The sequence below is a fragment of the Marmota marmota genome, unplaced genomic scaffold, assembly GCF_001458135.2.
Source record: "Marmota marmota marmota unplaced genomic scaffold, marMar, whole genome shotgun sequence".
NCBI classification, from domain to species: domain Eukaryota; kingdom Metazoa; phylum Chordata; class Mammalia; order Rodentia; family Sciuridae; genus Marmota; species Marmota marmota.
Window position 1 is genome coordinate 778,084 of NW_025999896.1, and position 16,141 is coordinate 794,224.

The 16,141-nt window shown below is 46.0% G+C and overlaps 1 protein-coding gene across 1 annotated transcript in view; it reads left to right on the top strand.

Annotated features, from left to right (window-relative positions):
* The window catches only part of Polr2a (RNA polymerase II subunit A), a 25,349-nt gene extending 9,614 nt beyond the window's left edge, over positions 1-15,735 (top strand). Inside the window, exons 2-29 of the mRNA XM_015504415.2 lie at positions 336-468; positions 607-743; positions 835-1,008; positions 1,200-1,481; positions 1,802-1,963; positions 2,079-2,299; positions 2,530-2,662; positions 3,143-3,267; positions 3,371-3,581; positions 4,587-4,796; positions 4,879-5,047; positions 5,195-5,289; positions 5,432-5,635; positions 5,982-6,204; positions 6,781-6,964; positions 7,360-7,531; positions 7,626-7,731; positions 7,827-8,032; positions 10,417-10,641; positions 10,785-11,031; positions 11,370-11,470; positions 12,304-12,408; positions 12,497-12,679; positions 12,920-13,123; positions 13,310-13,496; positions 13,622-13,735; positions 13,902-14,051; positions 14,149-15,735. Of these exons, the coding sequence (XP_015359901.1) occupies positions 336-468; positions 607-743; positions 835-1,008; positions 1,200-1,481; positions 1,802-1,963; positions 2,079-2,299; positions 2,530-2,662; positions 3,143-3,267; positions 3,371-3,581; positions 4,587-4,796; positions 4,879-5,047; positions 5,195-5,289; positions 5,432-5,635; positions 5,982-6,204; positions 6,781-6,964; positions 7,360-7,531; positions 7,626-7,731; positions 7,827-8,032; positions 10,417-10,641; positions 10,785-11,031; positions 11,370-11,470; positions 12,304-12,408; positions 12,497-12,679; positions 12,920-13,123; positions 13,310-13,496; positions 13,622-13,735; positions 13,902-14,051; positions 14,149-15,305 (5,820 nt within the window). The 3' untranslated portion in view covers positions 15,306-15,735. The remainder of the gene's footprint in view (positions 1-335; positions 469-606; positions 744-834; positions 1,009-1,199; positions 1,482-1,801; positions 1,964-2,078; positions 2,300-2,529; positions 2,663-3,142; positions 3,268-3,370; positions 3,582-4,586; positions 4,797-4,878; positions 5,048-5,194; positions 5,290-5,431; positions 5,636-5,981; positions 6,205-6,780; positions 6,965-7,359; positions 7,532-7,625; positions 7,732-7,826; positions 8,033-10,416; positions 10,642-10,784; positions 11,032-11,369; positions 11,471-12,303; positions 12,409-12,496; positions 12,680-12,919; positions 13,124-13,309; positions 13,497-13,621; positions 13,736-13,901; positions 14,052-14,148) is intronic.
* The last annotated feature ends 406 nt before the right edge of the window (positions 15,736-16,141 follow it).

Below are 16,141 nucleotides of genomic sequence, written 5' to 3' on the forward strand. Positions count from 1 at the left end.
TCCCCCCCCAAAAAAAAAAAAACAGAAATGACTAGGGTTCTAATTCTAGAGATGGGTGATTTGTATAGAGTCTGAGGTCCACTGAGGTCCACTACACTCAGGTATGACCTTATTCCTAACCCCCCAGCAGTGTTAGAACCAGCTTTTGACTTATGATATTCACCTTTGGCATTTCCAGAGGTGTGCCCCACCATCTGCTCATCCCAGGTTAAATGCGATTAATTCTTTTGTAGTGGTTTGGGATTCTCAGGTCTTCGTGTAGGACTCTCCAGCCAAGAAGGCTAGAAACTAGGAATCCCATATAATTGTTATTGGCCGGCCTTTCTTTTCTGCAGAAGCGGATGTCTGTGACAGAGGGTGGTATCAAATACCCAGAGACGACTGAGGGAGGCCGCCCTAAGCTTGGGGGACTAATGGATCCAAGGCAGGGAGTGATTGAAAGGACCGGTCGCTGTCAAACCTGTGCAGGTAAGTGGTGAGGGATTCCCAAGGGAAAAAGAGAGGTTCAGGTTCTTAAAAAAAGCCAGGACTAGGGTAGACACTTGAAGACCTAGTCTCTGAAGTTACTGGGAGCTGGAGGAAAGTGTCACATGCTTGTTTACACAGGGAACATGACAGAATGTCCTGGGCACTTTGGCCACATCGAACTGGCCAAGCCTGTGTTTCACGTGGGCTTCCTGGTGAAGACGATGAAGGTTTTGCGTTGTGTCTGCTTCTTTTGTTCCAAACTGCTTGTGGACTCTGTGAGTTGGGGACAGCCCCTGGCCTGGGAGGGGAACTGCTGGATGGGAGGCTAAGGGCAACTCCAATTGACCCTGCTCTCTTCTGCTCCAGAACAACCCAAAGATCAAGGACATCCTGGCCAAATCCAAGGGGCAGCCCAAGAAGAGGCTCACACATGTCTATGACCTTTGCAAGGGCAAAAACATCTGTGAGGGTGGGGAGGAGATGGACAACAAGTTCGGTGTGGAGCAGCCTGAGGGTGATGAGGATCTGACCAAAGAGAAGGTAACTGGGGCTGGCAGAGATTATGGGGAAGGAGAGGCCAGAGGAGGTTATATAGAGGCCTAGAAGAAAGATAGGAGAAGGCTGCAGAAAAGTCAGGAACTAAAAGGACATGGAGGAGTGGGAAGGGCTGGCCTGGTGTGGTGGAAATAGCCCGCGTCCAGGTTCTAATGGCCCTTGTCTCTTCTCTAAAGGGCCATGGTGGCTGTGGGCGGTATCAACCCCGGATCCGTCGCTCAGGCTTGGAGCTATATGCTGAGTGGAAACATGTTAATGAGGATTCTCAGGAGAAGAAGATCCTGCTGAGTCCAGAACGAGTGCATGAGATTTTCAAGCGCATCTCGGACGAGGAGTGTTTTGTGCTGGGCATGGAGCCCCGCTACGCTAGGCCTGAGTGGATGATTGTCACAGTGCTGCCTGTCCCCCCACTCTCAGTGAGGCCTGCTGTAGTGATGCAAGGCTCTGCCCGCAACCAGGTCTGTGGCTCCAGGACTGTGTTTCTTGGGTGAATAGCCAGGTGTCTGAGAGGGAGGAGCCCTGTAGGTATGGCATGTGTACAGGGCCAGATAGACACATCTGAGTTAGAAAATGTCTGTTTGCTAGCTGTGTGATCTTTAAGGATGACTTTGAATGAGGTTAAAGGTCATCAAGGGACTTTTGTATTGGTAAAATGAGAGCAAGTAGGCCTGCCTCTGCCTCTTTCAGTGAAGCAGAGTTTTGCTGTTTGCCTAGCACTTACATGCTGAGAGCCTAGTCATTGGTGGCTGGACTTTGATGTTGTTAACTTCCCCCTCAGGATGATTTGACTCACAAACTGGCTGACATCGTGAAGATCAACAATCAGCTACGTAGGAATGAACAGAATGGGGCAGCAGCCCATGTCATTGCAGAGGATGTGAAGCTCCTTCAGTTCCATGTAGCCACCATGGTGGACAATGAGCTGCCTGGCTTGCCCCGTGTGCGTCTGCATATTCCCTGGCCCCTATGGATTGGAGCAGGGTGGAGGATAGCAGAGATCTGGAGGAGGATCCAGACTGATTGCTGGGTTGCTACCTCTTCATGTTTTCTCACAGGCCATGCAGAAGTCTGGACGTCCTCTCAAGTCCCTGAAGCAGCGCTTGAAGGGCAAGGAAGGCCGGGTGCGAGGGAACTTGATGGGCAAGCGAGTGGACTTCTCAGCCCGCACTGTCATCACCCCTGACCCCAACCTATCCATTGACCAAGTTGGTGTGCCCCGCTCCATTGCTGCCAATATGACCTTTGCAGAGATTGTCACACCCTTCAACATTGACAGGTGTGCCTCAGTCTGGAAGCCCTGCCTGGAGTGGCTTGGGGAATGTGGCCCCAGTGGTGAGGATTTGAGAAATGGGAGGTGTGCTACCCCCACATGGGGGAGGGAGCTCAGAGTAAGGAGGGAAAGAATTGCTGTTTAGAAGTTTAGATTTTACTTGAGGCTTCAGGGTAAAGGTGGTTGCCCGGGCTTTGGGGGAAGCATTTTGTTTATTGCACTTTTTTTCTTTCTAGACTTCAGGAACTAGTACGCAGGGGAAATAGCCAGTACCCAGGAGCCAAATATATAATCCGAGACAATGGCGATCGCATTGACTTGCGTTTCCACCCCAAGCCCAGTGACCTTCACCTACAGACTGGCTATAAGGTATGTGATAGGTTAGGCCTCTCTTAACTACATGAACTGGAGGCTTTCTGGAATGTAGGCTGGCTAGAATAGGCCATCTGAGACAGTTCTGTTCATTCATTGTTGGCAGTCTTTTTAAAAGGCTATTAATGTTGCAGGCATGTTTGTAGCTGCTAGTCATTGACATCCAGGGTGGGGATTACATTACCCAGGGACGCATATTCAGAAAAAAGAAATCCACAGGGGAATAATGCAGAGGGTTTCATGTTCGTTTTCTCTTGGTTTTCGCCCCAGACTGAGTTCCTTGAGATTGGACACTACATTTTGTTTTCCCTAATAACCTGGTGTCTGACTTATGGGCTGACACAAAGTGGGTATTTTCAAGTGAATAACACCACAACATCATTTCTTTTAGTTTACAAAGGAGCCTAGGTCCCTTGTTATTTCATTCTTAGCCTACCCCTCCTTCATTGAACCCTTTTCTGTATCCTACTTCCCTAGGTGGAACGGCATATGTGTGATGGAGACATTGTTATCTTCAATCGGCAGCCAACCTTGCACAAAATGTCCATGATGGGTCATCGGGTTCGCATCCTCCCTTGGTCTACGTTTCGCTTGAATCTTAGGTCAGTTCCCTAACTGAATAGAAGCAGGCTAGGGTGAGGGTGTGAGGTAGGCTTGCTTCTTGAGGTTTTTTTTCTGAAGATGTCTTCTTCTCTTTCACTTTAGTGTAACGACTCCGTACAATGCAGACTTTGATGGGGATGAGATGAACTTGCACCTGCCACAGTCTCTGGAGACCAGGGCAGAGATCCAGGAGCTGGCCATGGTGCCTCGTATGATTGTCACCCCTCAGAGCAATCGACCCGTCATGGGCATCGTGCAGGATACACTCACTGCAGTGCGCAAATTCACTAAGAGAGATGTCTTCCTGGAGCGGGTGTGTGGTCCAAATGGAAACCAGGCTTGGGAAGGCGAAGGGGAATCTGGGGGAGGTGAGGAGGAGGCCAGGAAGGAAGAACTGCTGTTTTTTTGTTTGTTTTTTTTTTCTTGGCCTGTTTTGCCCTGGTATTTATGAGAGACTGCTTTTTCTGGTGAGGTGGAAAGAAAGAAGGAGATTAGTTAGGAAAGATTATAGGCCCAAAATAATTTAACTTTAGATCCCTGTTTAATTCCTTAAAATTTAATTCTATATAAACGTATTTTCTATGTAATAAAGGTGAAGGGAAAATAAATAGACCCTAGTTAAATTTTGTTTGTTTATTTTTACTATCCAAATTATTGTCAGAAATTGTATTTATTATTTAGGCAAACATAAAAATAAGTCCTTTTGGGCTGGGATTGTGGCTCAGCCGTAGAGTACTCACCTAGTATGTGCGAGGCCCTGGGTTTGATTCTCAGTACCACATATAAATAAATGAATAAAATAAATAGTGGTCTGTTCTTCCTCACTTCAACAACTAAAAATTAAAAAAAAAAAAAACTGTAATAGCATTTTTTAAAATATATTTATTTTAGTTTTAGTTGGAAACAGTACCTCACACATATCAGGCAAGCGCTCTGCCACTGAGCTACAACCTCAGCCCTTTATGGTGATTTTTTTTAGTTAAAAATTTGGAAGCGGGGCTGGGGATGTGGCTCGAGTGGTAGCGCTCTCGCCTGGCATGCATGCGGCCCGGGTTCGATTCTCAGCACCACATACAAACAAAGATGTTGTGTCCGCCGAAAACTAAATAAATAAATACTCTCTCTCTCAAAAAAAAAAAAAAAATTCTCTCTCTCTCTTTCTCTTTAAAAAAAAAAAAAAAAATTTGGAAGGCAGTTTTCTTGGTATCTTGTTGCCTCCAAAATATGACTTTCCTCCTGGGGTAGGAAAGCCTCCCTGATATTCCTGAGATATGAGGCCTGCATTCTGACTATGTCTCTCTCGATATTTGTCTCATAGGGTGAAGTAATGAACCTCCTAATGTTCCTATCCACATGGGATGGGAAGGTCCCACAGCCAGCCATCCTCAAGCCCCGGCCCCTGTGGACAGGCAAACAGATCTTCTCTCTCATCATACCTGGCCATATCAATTGTATCCGTACTCATAGTACCCATCCTGATGACGAGGACAGTGGCCCTTACAAGCATATCTCTCCTGGGGACACCAAGGTGGGCCTGACTTTTGGACATGTGGGGACAGAATTTGGAAGTGCTTTCAGAACTGAGGCCTTTAATGGGTGCTTTTCCACAGGTTGTAGTGGAGAATGGGGAACTGATCATGGGCATTCTGTGTAAGAAGTCTCTGGGCACCTCGGCTGGCTCCTTAGTCCACATCTCCTACCTAGAGATGGGTCATGACATTACTCGTCTCTTCTACTCCAATATTCAGACTGTCATTAACAACTGGCTCCTCATTGAGGGTAAGTTTAGTGGTCTGTTCTTCTGCACTTCAAACTATTCTTTCTCCTTCCTCCTTGTGTTCTTCTTTTCTTATAAGGCTTCAAGTATCTCCCCTATTGCATAGGAGTCCAAAAGGCAGTGTCACTCATACTTCTCTTTATCTCCAGGTCATACCATTGGCATTGGAGACTCTATTGCTGATTCTAAGACTTATCAGGATATTCAGAACACTATTAAGAAGGCCAAACAAGATGTAATAGAGGTGAGAGGGAAAGCTGGACAGAGGGAATAAGTGGCTCTCTAGGACTTTGAATTGGACATCAGCAAGAACAATATGGGTATAAGGAGTTTTAGGAAGGGGAAAAGAGTATTGCTTGATGTCTCACTGAGAACTCTACTTTCAGGTCATTGAGAAGGCTCATAATAATGAGCTGGAGCCCACTCCAGGGAACACATTGCGTCAGACTTTTGAAAACCAAGTGAATCGCATTCTCAATGATGCTCGAGACAAGACTGGCTCCTCGGCCCAGAAATCCTTGTCTGAATACAACAACTTCAAGTCTATGGTGGTGTCAGGAGCTAAAGGTTCCAAGATCAACATCTCACAGGTGAGGAGTCTTGTATTTCCAGTTAGGGCATTACACTGAATTATGGAAGAGAAAGGAAGATGGGTATATGTTTTAAGGTAGAGGAAGTTAGGGAAAATATTGGGAACTCAATATAGTTGTTTTTGCAGTACTGGGGATTGAACTTAATTACGTTTCCAGCCCTTTTTAACTTTCTAGTTTTAGATAAGGTCTCACTAAGTTGCCCAGACTATTCTTGAACTCAGATCCTCCTGCCTCAGCCTCCCAAGTAACTGGAATTCCAGTCATGTGCCACTGTGCCTAGCTTGGGAACTCATATTCTTAAGGCAAGAGGAGTCAGATGCAGCCCACCTTTTTTGTTCCCTAGGTTATTGCTGTTGTGGGGCAGCAGAACGTGGAGGGCAAGCGGATCCCATTTGGGTTCAAGCACCGGACTTTGCCTCACTTCATCAAGGATGATTATGGACCTGAGAGCCGTGGCTTTGTGGAGAACTCTTACCTAGCTGGCCTCACACCAACTGAGTTTTTCTTCCATGCCATGGGGGGTCGAGAGGGGCTCATCGACACAGCTGTCAAGACTGCTGAGACTGGTGAGATCTTCAGGGGACTTCCAGGAAGTACTGCCTGCTAAGAAACTGTGGTGGGTAGGGAATTGGGATTCTCAGGCTAAAGGCTTCTATTTCAGTTGGTGGAATTTTGGCCTTCATGGAAAGAACAGACTGAAACTCAGGAGTTATAAAGGGCTGAAGGTGTGGCTTGGTGGTAGAAAGCTTGCCTATCATGTGTGAGGCCCTGGGTTCCAACCCCAACACAGTTTAAAAAAAAAAAAAATTTTTTTTTTTTTTTTTTTTTCAGACTGTAGGAGGTAGAGCCTTGGACTCTGCTTCTGACCTACCACTTTAGGGATGGTTGTTAGGGGAATCTACTGGGTACTCAGTCCATTTGATGGTAGATACAACTTTTGCCAGAAGACTTTGAGGAGTGATTTGGGTTAACTTGCCTAGCATGTACGAGGCCCTAGGTTCACTTCCCAGCACTACAAAAAAGGTAGACCTTGAGAATGAAGGGTATTAGCTAATAATCTGGTGGGCTGAGGCCCTAGACTGGGTCTTTGGCTTTGTCATCCCCCCTTGCCTTGGGTCCTTCAGTTGATTACCTCTTCTCAGGGTATATCCAGCGGCGGCTGATCAAGTCCATGGAGTCAGTGATGGTGAAATATGATGCAACTGTGCGGAACTCCATCAACCAGGTGGTGCAGCTGCGCTATGGCGAGGATGGCCTGGCAGGAGAGAGTGTTGAATTTCAGAACCTGGCTACGCTGAAACCTTCTAACAAGGCTTTTGAGAAGAAGTAAGGAGGCGGGCAAGTGGGTGGTTTATGCTCTTGAATCTTAGGGCCTGAGTTGTAGGATTTCTACTCCCTCAGAGAAATGGCCTGAAGAATGTTTTGCAGTGGGCCTTATTTTTCAGCACATTTTCTCCACCCATCTGAAATAGCTACTTGATGGGGAAGAGGATGAATGGAGGCAGATTTGAAATTTGTCCTTACTTTTTCCCTGGTGATGTTAGGAAAGGGCACAGGGGCAGGTACATGTTCAAACCCTGGCACCCTTGATCTATCCCAGGAATCTTGCTTCCAGTTTGTTTTTCCTGTACACTTTTGAGAGCCTCACACTGTTCCTTTTAGAGCTAATAACATAACCCAGAGCTCTCCTGTCCCCTGAATCCATCGTCTTTTCACCTCAGGTTCCGCTTCGATTATACCAATGAGAGGGCCCTGCGGCGAACTCTGCAGGAGGATCTGGTAAAGGATGTGCTGAGCAATGCACATATACAGAACGAGCTGGAACGGGAATTTGAAAGGATGCGTGAGGATCGGGAGGTGCTTAGGGTCATCTTCCCGACTGGTGACAGCAAGGTATGTGTGGTTAGGAAGTGCTAGGCTAGGGAGGTGCTGCCACTTTATGGCAGTCCTTGACTTGAAATCTTCTCTCTATTCCCTCCTCTCTCAGGTTGTTCTCCCCTGTAACCTTCTGCGAATGATCTGGAATGCTCAGAAAATCTTTCACATCAACCCTCGCCTTCCCTCTGATCTGCACCCCATCAAAGTGGTAGAGGGTAAGTACCTGCTTAGGGGTTTCCAGGCCAGGCTGGGGGATAGGAGTCTGCTTGGCCTTGGTCTGATGATATCTTCACCCTTTCTTTGGCCCTAGGAGTCAAGGAATTGAGCAAGAAGCTGGTGATTGTGAATGGGGATGACCCACTAAGCCGGCAGGCTCAGGAGAATGCCACACTGCTCTTCAACATCCACCTGCGATCCACACTATGCTCCCGCCGCATGGCTGAGGAGTTTCGGCTCAGTGGAGAGGCTTTTGACTGGCTGCTTGGGGAGATTGAATCCAAGTTCAATCAGGCCATTGTGAGTATTGGCTTCTCACCTTGGCCTCATTTTTCTTTTTGCTTATTGGCTTCTCTAGTTTCTAAGAACAGTTTACTTATGTCCATAATCACTCTTACTTATTGAAAGAGTACTGTGTACCAAGACCTGTGTTTGGTGCATTATGCCTTTATATCATAACAATCTTAAAATGATCCTAGTAGGGGAGAGATTTCTAGTCCCACGTGGCAGAGCCAAAACTGAGGCTTAGACAACAACTTTATATTTTATGATGGTCATCATATAGGAAGTAAGTGGTGTGACTGGGAATATGAAGTAGCCTTGTTCTTTTTTTTTTCCTAAAATGCTTGCTATGTGCAGAATTCTAATTTAGCGATAAGGAATTGGAGGGAATGAGTAGAAAAAAGATTTATAGATACTGGAACATGCTTTCACTATATTTAAGGGGTTTATAGGATAATGGAAGGAGGGGAAGCATTATATGCATGCCTCTGAATCTGATTGATGTAAATGAATCTTATAAATTAGGTATCAGTCTTAAAAATTAGGTATCTGGGTGTGGTGGTGCATGCCTGTAAGTCTACCTACCTGGGAGGCTGAGGCAAGAGGATTGCAAGTTCAAGACCAACATGGTACCTTAGACTGTCTCAAAATAAAAGTAAAAAGGCTTGGGAGGCTGAGGCAGGAGGATCACAAATTTGAGGCTAGCTTCACTAATTTAGCAAGATCCTGTCTCAAAAAGTAAAAAAGGACTGGGGATATAGTTTAGTGGGTAAAGCACCCCTGGCATTTATTCTTCAGTACCAAAAAATTAAAAAGGGCCAGGGATGTAGTTTAGTAAGGTAGAGCATTTACCTAGCGCACAAGAACCTCTGGGTTTAACCTCTAGAACGAATGAATGAATGAATTAGAAATGCCTTAGGAAATACTGTGAAACAACACTGAAAAAAGAAATGAAAAAACATCAACCTATGTTCAGGGATAGGAATGCTTCATATTGTTAAATGAACTGTTCCCCAAAGTGATCCACAGATACAATACAATCTTTATCATAAAGTCCCAGCTGTGTTTTTGGCAGAAATTTATGAGCTGATTGTGAAATTCATATGGAAATGCAAGGGAACCAGAAACACCAAAACAATCTTAAGAAAGAACAAAGTTGGGTCTGGGTTTGTGGCTCAGTGGTAGAGCACTTGCCTAGCATGTGTGAGGTACTGGGTTCGATTCTCAGCAAAGAAAGAAAAGAAAATAGAACAACAAAGTTGGAAAACTCACACTCACTGATTTCAAAAACTTAATAGAGCTATAGAGTATGTTAGTGGCATAAGGATGTGTTTATAGATCAATAGAATAGAATTCAGTGTTCAGAATTAAAATCTTCACATTAGTGTTCACTTGATTTTTTTTTTTTAAGTGCCAAGTCAATTAAATGGGGGAAAAACAATAATCTTTACAACAAATTATGCTGGGACCACTAGATCTCCACATACAAATGAATGAAGTTGGGGGTTAAGGGTATAACTCAGTGGTAGAGCACTTGCCTAGTGTGTGCAAGACCCCAAGTTCAACCTATGGCCCTGAAAAAACAAATTCAGCCCAAAAGAAAGAAGTTTGATACCCCTATCTTATACAACATAAGAAAAGTATCTCAAATTTATCAAAGATATAAATTTAAGAGTTAAAGTATAATGTGAATAAAAGTAAATGGGTTATATCTTTAAAACTATGGATTAGATAATGGATTCTTAGTTATGACCACAAAGCATAAACAACCAAAGAAAAAAGTAGGAAATTTGAACTTGATCAAAATTTAAAACTTCTGTACTTAATAGAGCACCGTCAAGAAAGTAAAAAGATATCACAGGATGGGAGAAAATGCTTTGAAATTATTTGTCTGATAAGTCTGATGTACAAAGAATATGTAGAGGACTGGTTGTGGTGGCACACACCTGTAATCCCAATGACTTTGGAGGCTTGAGGCAGGAGGATTGTAAGATCAAGACTAGCCATAGCAATTTAGTGAGGCCCTAAGCAACTTAGCCAGGCCCTGTCTCAAAATTTAAAAAATAAATAGGGGATGTGGTTCAATGGTAAAGTGCCCTTGGGTTCAATCCTCAGTACCAAAAAAAAAAAAAGTGAGGTGCTAAGCAACTCAATGAAACAACTTCTCTAAATAAAATACAAAATAGGGCTGGGGATGTGGCTTAGTGGTTGAATGCCCCTAAGTTCAATCCTTGATACCAGTGAATAAATAAATAAATAATAAAAAAATAAAATTCTCTCTACTTTTGCCAAACTCATCTGCCCCATGTCCTTTAAGAATAAGGCTAGTCTTGGCCTTGACTACATTCCAGTCATTCACCAGAACAGAGAATTGGTGTTGTCTGACTCTAGTCTTTCCTTAGGCCCATCCTGGGGAAATGGTGGGAGCTCTGGCTGCACAGTCCCTTGGAGAACCTGCTACCCAGATGACCTTGAATACTTTTCATTATGCTGGTGTGTCTGCCAAGAATGTGACCCTGGGAGTACCCCGACTTAAGGAGCTCATCAACATTTCTAAGAAGCCAAAGACCCCATCACTCACTGTCTTCCTGCTGGGCCAGTCTGCTCGAGATGCTGAGAGGGCCAAGGTAGGGAGTAATAGGCTTGGCATGAAGAAAAGGAGGTGAATTTTTCCTTGAATCTAGAGTTTGGGATACCCTTGGTAGAATGGTTTCAAGAGGCATTTCGAGTTACCCCAATGCCTGTGTCATGAATCCCTTTCTCTATCCAGGACATTCTGTGCCGCCTAGAGCATACAACATTGAGGAAAGTGACTGCCAACACAGCCATTTACTATGACCCCAATCCCCAAAGCACAGTGGTGGCAGAGGATCAGGAGTGGGTGAATGTCTACTATGAAATGCCTGACTTTGATGTGGCCCGAATCTCCCCCTGGCTGTTGCGGGTGGAGCTGGACCGGAAGCACATGACTGACCGGAAGCTGACTATGGAGCAGATTGCTGAAAAGATTAATGCTGGTAAGGCTGGGAAGACAGGACCAACTCGGGAGTACCACCTGGGTGTCCACTTCTGTGATGTTCACTGCACTTGGGTCCTAAAAATGCCTCTCACTATCAGTATACCATCTATACCCTCCCAAGACACCTCCAGGTCACTGTTCCCTGGTCCTTATACCTTCCAGGGACCCTCTGTATTCCCCCTCCTCCTTTCTAGAGGGAATCTATGAGAAGGAAAGTTCTATGAGGAGAGGTTGGTCACAAGAAAACCCTGTGAGTGAAGAACCTGGAAATGGACAGTGACCAGGAAGCAAGTCCTGTTCAGTGTGATCTTTCTCATGGTTTATTGTCTCTGCCAGGTTTTGGTGATGACTTGAATTGCATCTTTAATGATGATAACGCAGAAAAGCTGGTCCTTCGTATACGTATTATGAACAGTGATGAAAACAAGATGCAAGAGGTAAATAGGAACTAAGAAGAAATTGACCTATTACAGAAAACCATTAAATCTTGTTAGTGGCCAAAGAAATTAAGATGCAAGCAACATTAGCCACATCCACCTAATTTAGGAGTAGGGAATGATGATTAGCAATGATTTTCCAAACATGTAGCAGTGAAAATCTTTGAAATTTGAAATGGCAGCCAAATAGATAAAATAGACAGATGGTACTGAAAAAGGGCACATCCTCATAGCTCTGTCATTTGATTCTCCTTCCCCAGATTTCTACAGCCCACTATCCTGAGCCAAGAGAGCAAGGGGGCAGGGTTAAGGACAGGCTGAATGGTAGGAATTGCTGTGTCCTTAGGACAATGATATTGCAGCAGATATTATGTGATCCATAAAAATGTTTGACCAATGACTGATTCCTGTGTATAGTTACTGAGAGATTGTTCTGTACATGCAAGTGTCTACCGTTTTAATAATAAAAATTCAAGAACTCATCAACTCCCGATGTGTTGTCAGAATAGCTAAGAAAATGTTAATGTATCTTCATGGAATACAGTATACATCCACTAAAAAGGGTCATGCCAAGTTAGAAGCAGCCTAGCAAAGCACTTGGTTAAGCACCAGAAGCAAAACAGGGACTTACTTGGGTCACAGTCCTCAAGGGCACATACATGGTGCTAAACAGACTACGTGAAAATAAAGAATATTAGGCAGTAGGGTGTGGTTGCCTTCTCTTAGGTTTCTTTTAATATTTTTGAGACCAAGTCTTGAGAGGCAGTAGTTTGGAGTGAGAGTTGAGAAGAGACCCAAGGGTTCTAGGAATGCTTATCTCACTCATGTTACAGGAAGAAGAGGTGGTAGACAAGATGGATGATGATGTCTTCCTGCGCTGCATTGAGTCTAACATGCTGACAGATATGACCCTGCAGGGCATCGAGCAGATCAGCAAGGTCAGCCTTCTCCTCCTCAACTGTTGTCCTCCCACCTGTCCCTCACCCTGTCCTACTTAGTCCACTCAAGTTCATTCTGCTCTTCCAGGTGTACATGCACTTGCCACAGACTGACAACAAGAAGAAGATCATCATCACGGAGGACGGGGAATTCAAGGCCCTGCAGGAGTGGATCCTGGAGACGGATGGTGTCAGCTTGATGCGGGTATTGAGCGAGAAAGATGTGGACCCTGTGCGCACCACTTCCAATGACATTGTGGAAATCTTCACGGTGAGCCCACTGCCTCATGGTCTTTCCTGGGGCTTATTTCAGAGTGAGGTTTCAGGGCTGTCATTCTGTGCTGTCTGCTCACAGGATTTCCTTTTCCAGGTTTTTTCTGCCTGAATACATATTCAAGTGTAGGATGTACTGATTCCTGACTCCCTCACTATGGATCTGGGTGGTGGTAGGAGCAGGAAAAGGAACAGAGCTAACCTGGACTTGATTATTCCCCCTCAATCTCCATGACAGGTGCTGGGCATTGAGGCTGTGCGGAAGGCTCTGGAGCGGGAGCTGTACCATGTCATCTCCTTTGATGGTTCCTATGTCAATTACCGGCATTTGGCGCTCTTGTGTGATACCATGACCTGTCGTGGCCACTTGATGGCCATTACCCGACATGGAGTCAACCGCCAGGACACTGGACCTCTCATGAAATGTTCCTTTGAGGAAACGGTAATGGCAGAACTTTTCTCTGAGCAGGGTCGGAGAAAGGAGCTCTGCAAAATAGGAGCATGAATGTATATTTTTATCAGTGTTGTTCTTCTACTGTGAGGCAATTGGGCTACGACTGTGGTGGGAGCACCCTGGGCACAGTGTGTGGAGGGGTCTGACGGGGCCTGTCCTTTTCTGGTTGTTTAGGTGGATGTCCTTATGGAAGCAGCTGCCCATGGGGAGAGTGACCCCATGAAGGGGGTGTCTGAGAATATTATGCTGGGCCAGCTAGCTCCAGCTGGCACTGGCTGTTTTGATCTCCTACTTGATGCAGAGAAGTGCAAGTATGGAATGGAGATCCCCACCAACATCCCTGGCTTGGGGGCTGCTGGACGTGAGTATGAGGGCCTCAGCTGAACACAACCCTGCTGGGCTTGCAAGGGGGTGAGGCAGGACTTGGCCAGGTGGGTTATTAGTCCCTGGGTCCTGTTCCTCATGAGTCACTGGGCTTCTTTGCAGCCACTGGCATGTTCTTCGGCTCAGCACCCAGTCCCATGGGAGGAATTTCTCCTGCCATGACACCCTGGAACCAGGGTGCAACCCCAGCCTATGGCGCCTGGTCCCCAAGTGTTGGTGAGTAACCTGACCCACAAAGAGGGCCCTCAGGTGGTCAGAAGTGGGTGATCTGGGATGGTGGATGGTAATTTTTGTAGATAGTGGAGGTCATGGGAACTCTGGGGAAAGGTGGATGATTGGGCTCCAGCTCTGGCTGGTTTCAGTTTGTTCTTTTCCCTTCCAGGGAGTGGGATGACCCCAGGGGCAGCTGGCTTTTCTCCCAGTGCTGCTTCAGATGCCAGTGGTTTCAGCCCAGGTTATTCTCCTGCCTGGTCTCCCACACCAGGCTCTCCAGGCTCTCCTGGCCCTTCAAGCCCATATATCCCTTCTCCAGGTGAGTTGTTACTGCCAAGCTACCTCATTTCCTCCTTGCTTTCCTTACAGACAAGTCTTTTCATCATATATTTCCCTTGTTGCCTTATTTTCCACAGGTGGTGCCATGTCACCCAGCTACTCGCCAACATCACCTGCTTACGAGCCTCGCTCCCCTGGGGGCTACACACCCCAGAGTCCCTCATATTCCCCCACTTCACCTTCCTACTCCCCAACCTCTCCATCCTATTCTCCAACCAGTCCCAACTATAGCCCCACGTCACCCAGCTACTCCCCAACCTCTCCCAGTTACTCACCAACCTCTCCCAGCTACTCACCAACCTCTCCCAGCTACTCACCAACCTCTCCCAGCTATTCACCAACATCACCAAGCTATTCGCCAACATCACCCAGCTACTCCCCAACCTCTCCCAGCTACTCACCAACGTCTCCCAGCTATTCACCAACATCTCCCAGTTACTCACCAACTTCACCCAGCTACTCTCCAACTTCCCCTAGCTATTCACCAACATCTCCCAGCTACTCGCCTACATCTCCAAGCTACTCACCAACTTCCCCAAGTTACTCACCCACCAGTCCAAACTACTCTCCAACCAGTCCTAATTATACCCCAACGTCACCTAGCTACAGCCCAACATCACCCAGCTACTCGCCTACTAGTCCCAACTACACACCAACTAGCCCTAACTACAGCCCTACCTCTCCAAGCTACTCCCCAACTTCACCCAGCTATTCACCAACCTCACCAAGCTATTCCCCCTCAAGCCCACGGTACACACCACAGTCTCCAACTTATACCCCAAGCTCTCCCAGCTACAGCCCCAGCTCTCCTAGCTATAGCCCTACATCTCCCAAGTATACCCCAACCAGTCCTTCCTACAGCCCTAGCTCACCAGAGTATACCCCAACCTCTCCTAAGTACTCGCCTACCAGCCCCAAATATTCACCCACTTCTCCCAAGTACTCTCCTACCAGCCCCACCTATTCACCCACTACTCCAAAGTATTCACCAACATCTCCTACTTACTCACCAACGTCTCCAGTTTATACCCCAACCTCCCCCAAGTATTCACCTACTAGCCCCACTTATTCACCAACCTCCCCCAAGTATTCACCCACCAGCCCTACCTACTCGCCCACCTCCCCTAAAGGCTCTACCTACTCTCCCACTTCCCCTGGCTACTCACCCACCAGCCCCACCTACAGCCTCACCAGCCCAGCCATCAGCCCGGATGACAGTGATGAGGAGAATTGAGGGTAAGCAGGGTGCCGCAGCAGCTGGCTAGGACCAGGGGCGACCCTGGTGGCGCTGTGTAGTCCTCTGTCTCCCTCCTGGGCTGTGACCCTGGCCCACCTCCCTTTGTACATAACTCCTTGTGACAAAGTACGCCCTTTAAGTTCTGGATCCTGTTTCTGATAGGGTTTTTTGTCTGTTCTCCACTTGTGCTGTTTCAGAACCCACTGACCTAGCTGTGGGGTTCCTCCTACCCACTGCCTGACCCCACAGTGAAGGTCTTTCCTTGCCTGTGACTGGATTTGGGGTTAAAGGGTCTTTTAACTTTGTAGGGGTAGTTCCTGCTCAGAGTTGTACATCTGATCCTCGGGAAGAACAAAGTTTAAGCTGCCTTTTGTCTGTTATTTTATTTTTTTGAAGTTTAAATAAAGTTTACTAATTTTGACCAAAAGTCTGTACATTGTGTGCTTAATTGATGCTCAGGGAAGACAAGAATTCACAGGCCTTGGCCCCATCTGGAAAAGTTTGAAAAACAGAAAAATAGAGAAACTACAAAATGATCACCTTTAATCCCACCACTAGGGGGCATATTTTCTTCTTTATTTTTTTCTATACATTTGAGTCTCTTCTAACAAGTGGAAAACATACACTTTCTTTTTTTCCATCAGCAGAAAACAATTTATTAAATAAAAATTTCAAAGGTAGATGCAATAATTTTTAAGATATCTAACATTCATTAAACGAAAACACTCAATAGAATGAAAAATTTTTCCTCCAGAAGATGGATACCCTGAGGCTAAACTGTCACCGGATATACAATTAATCACTCTGAGGTATCTTTATACAAAAAGGGAATA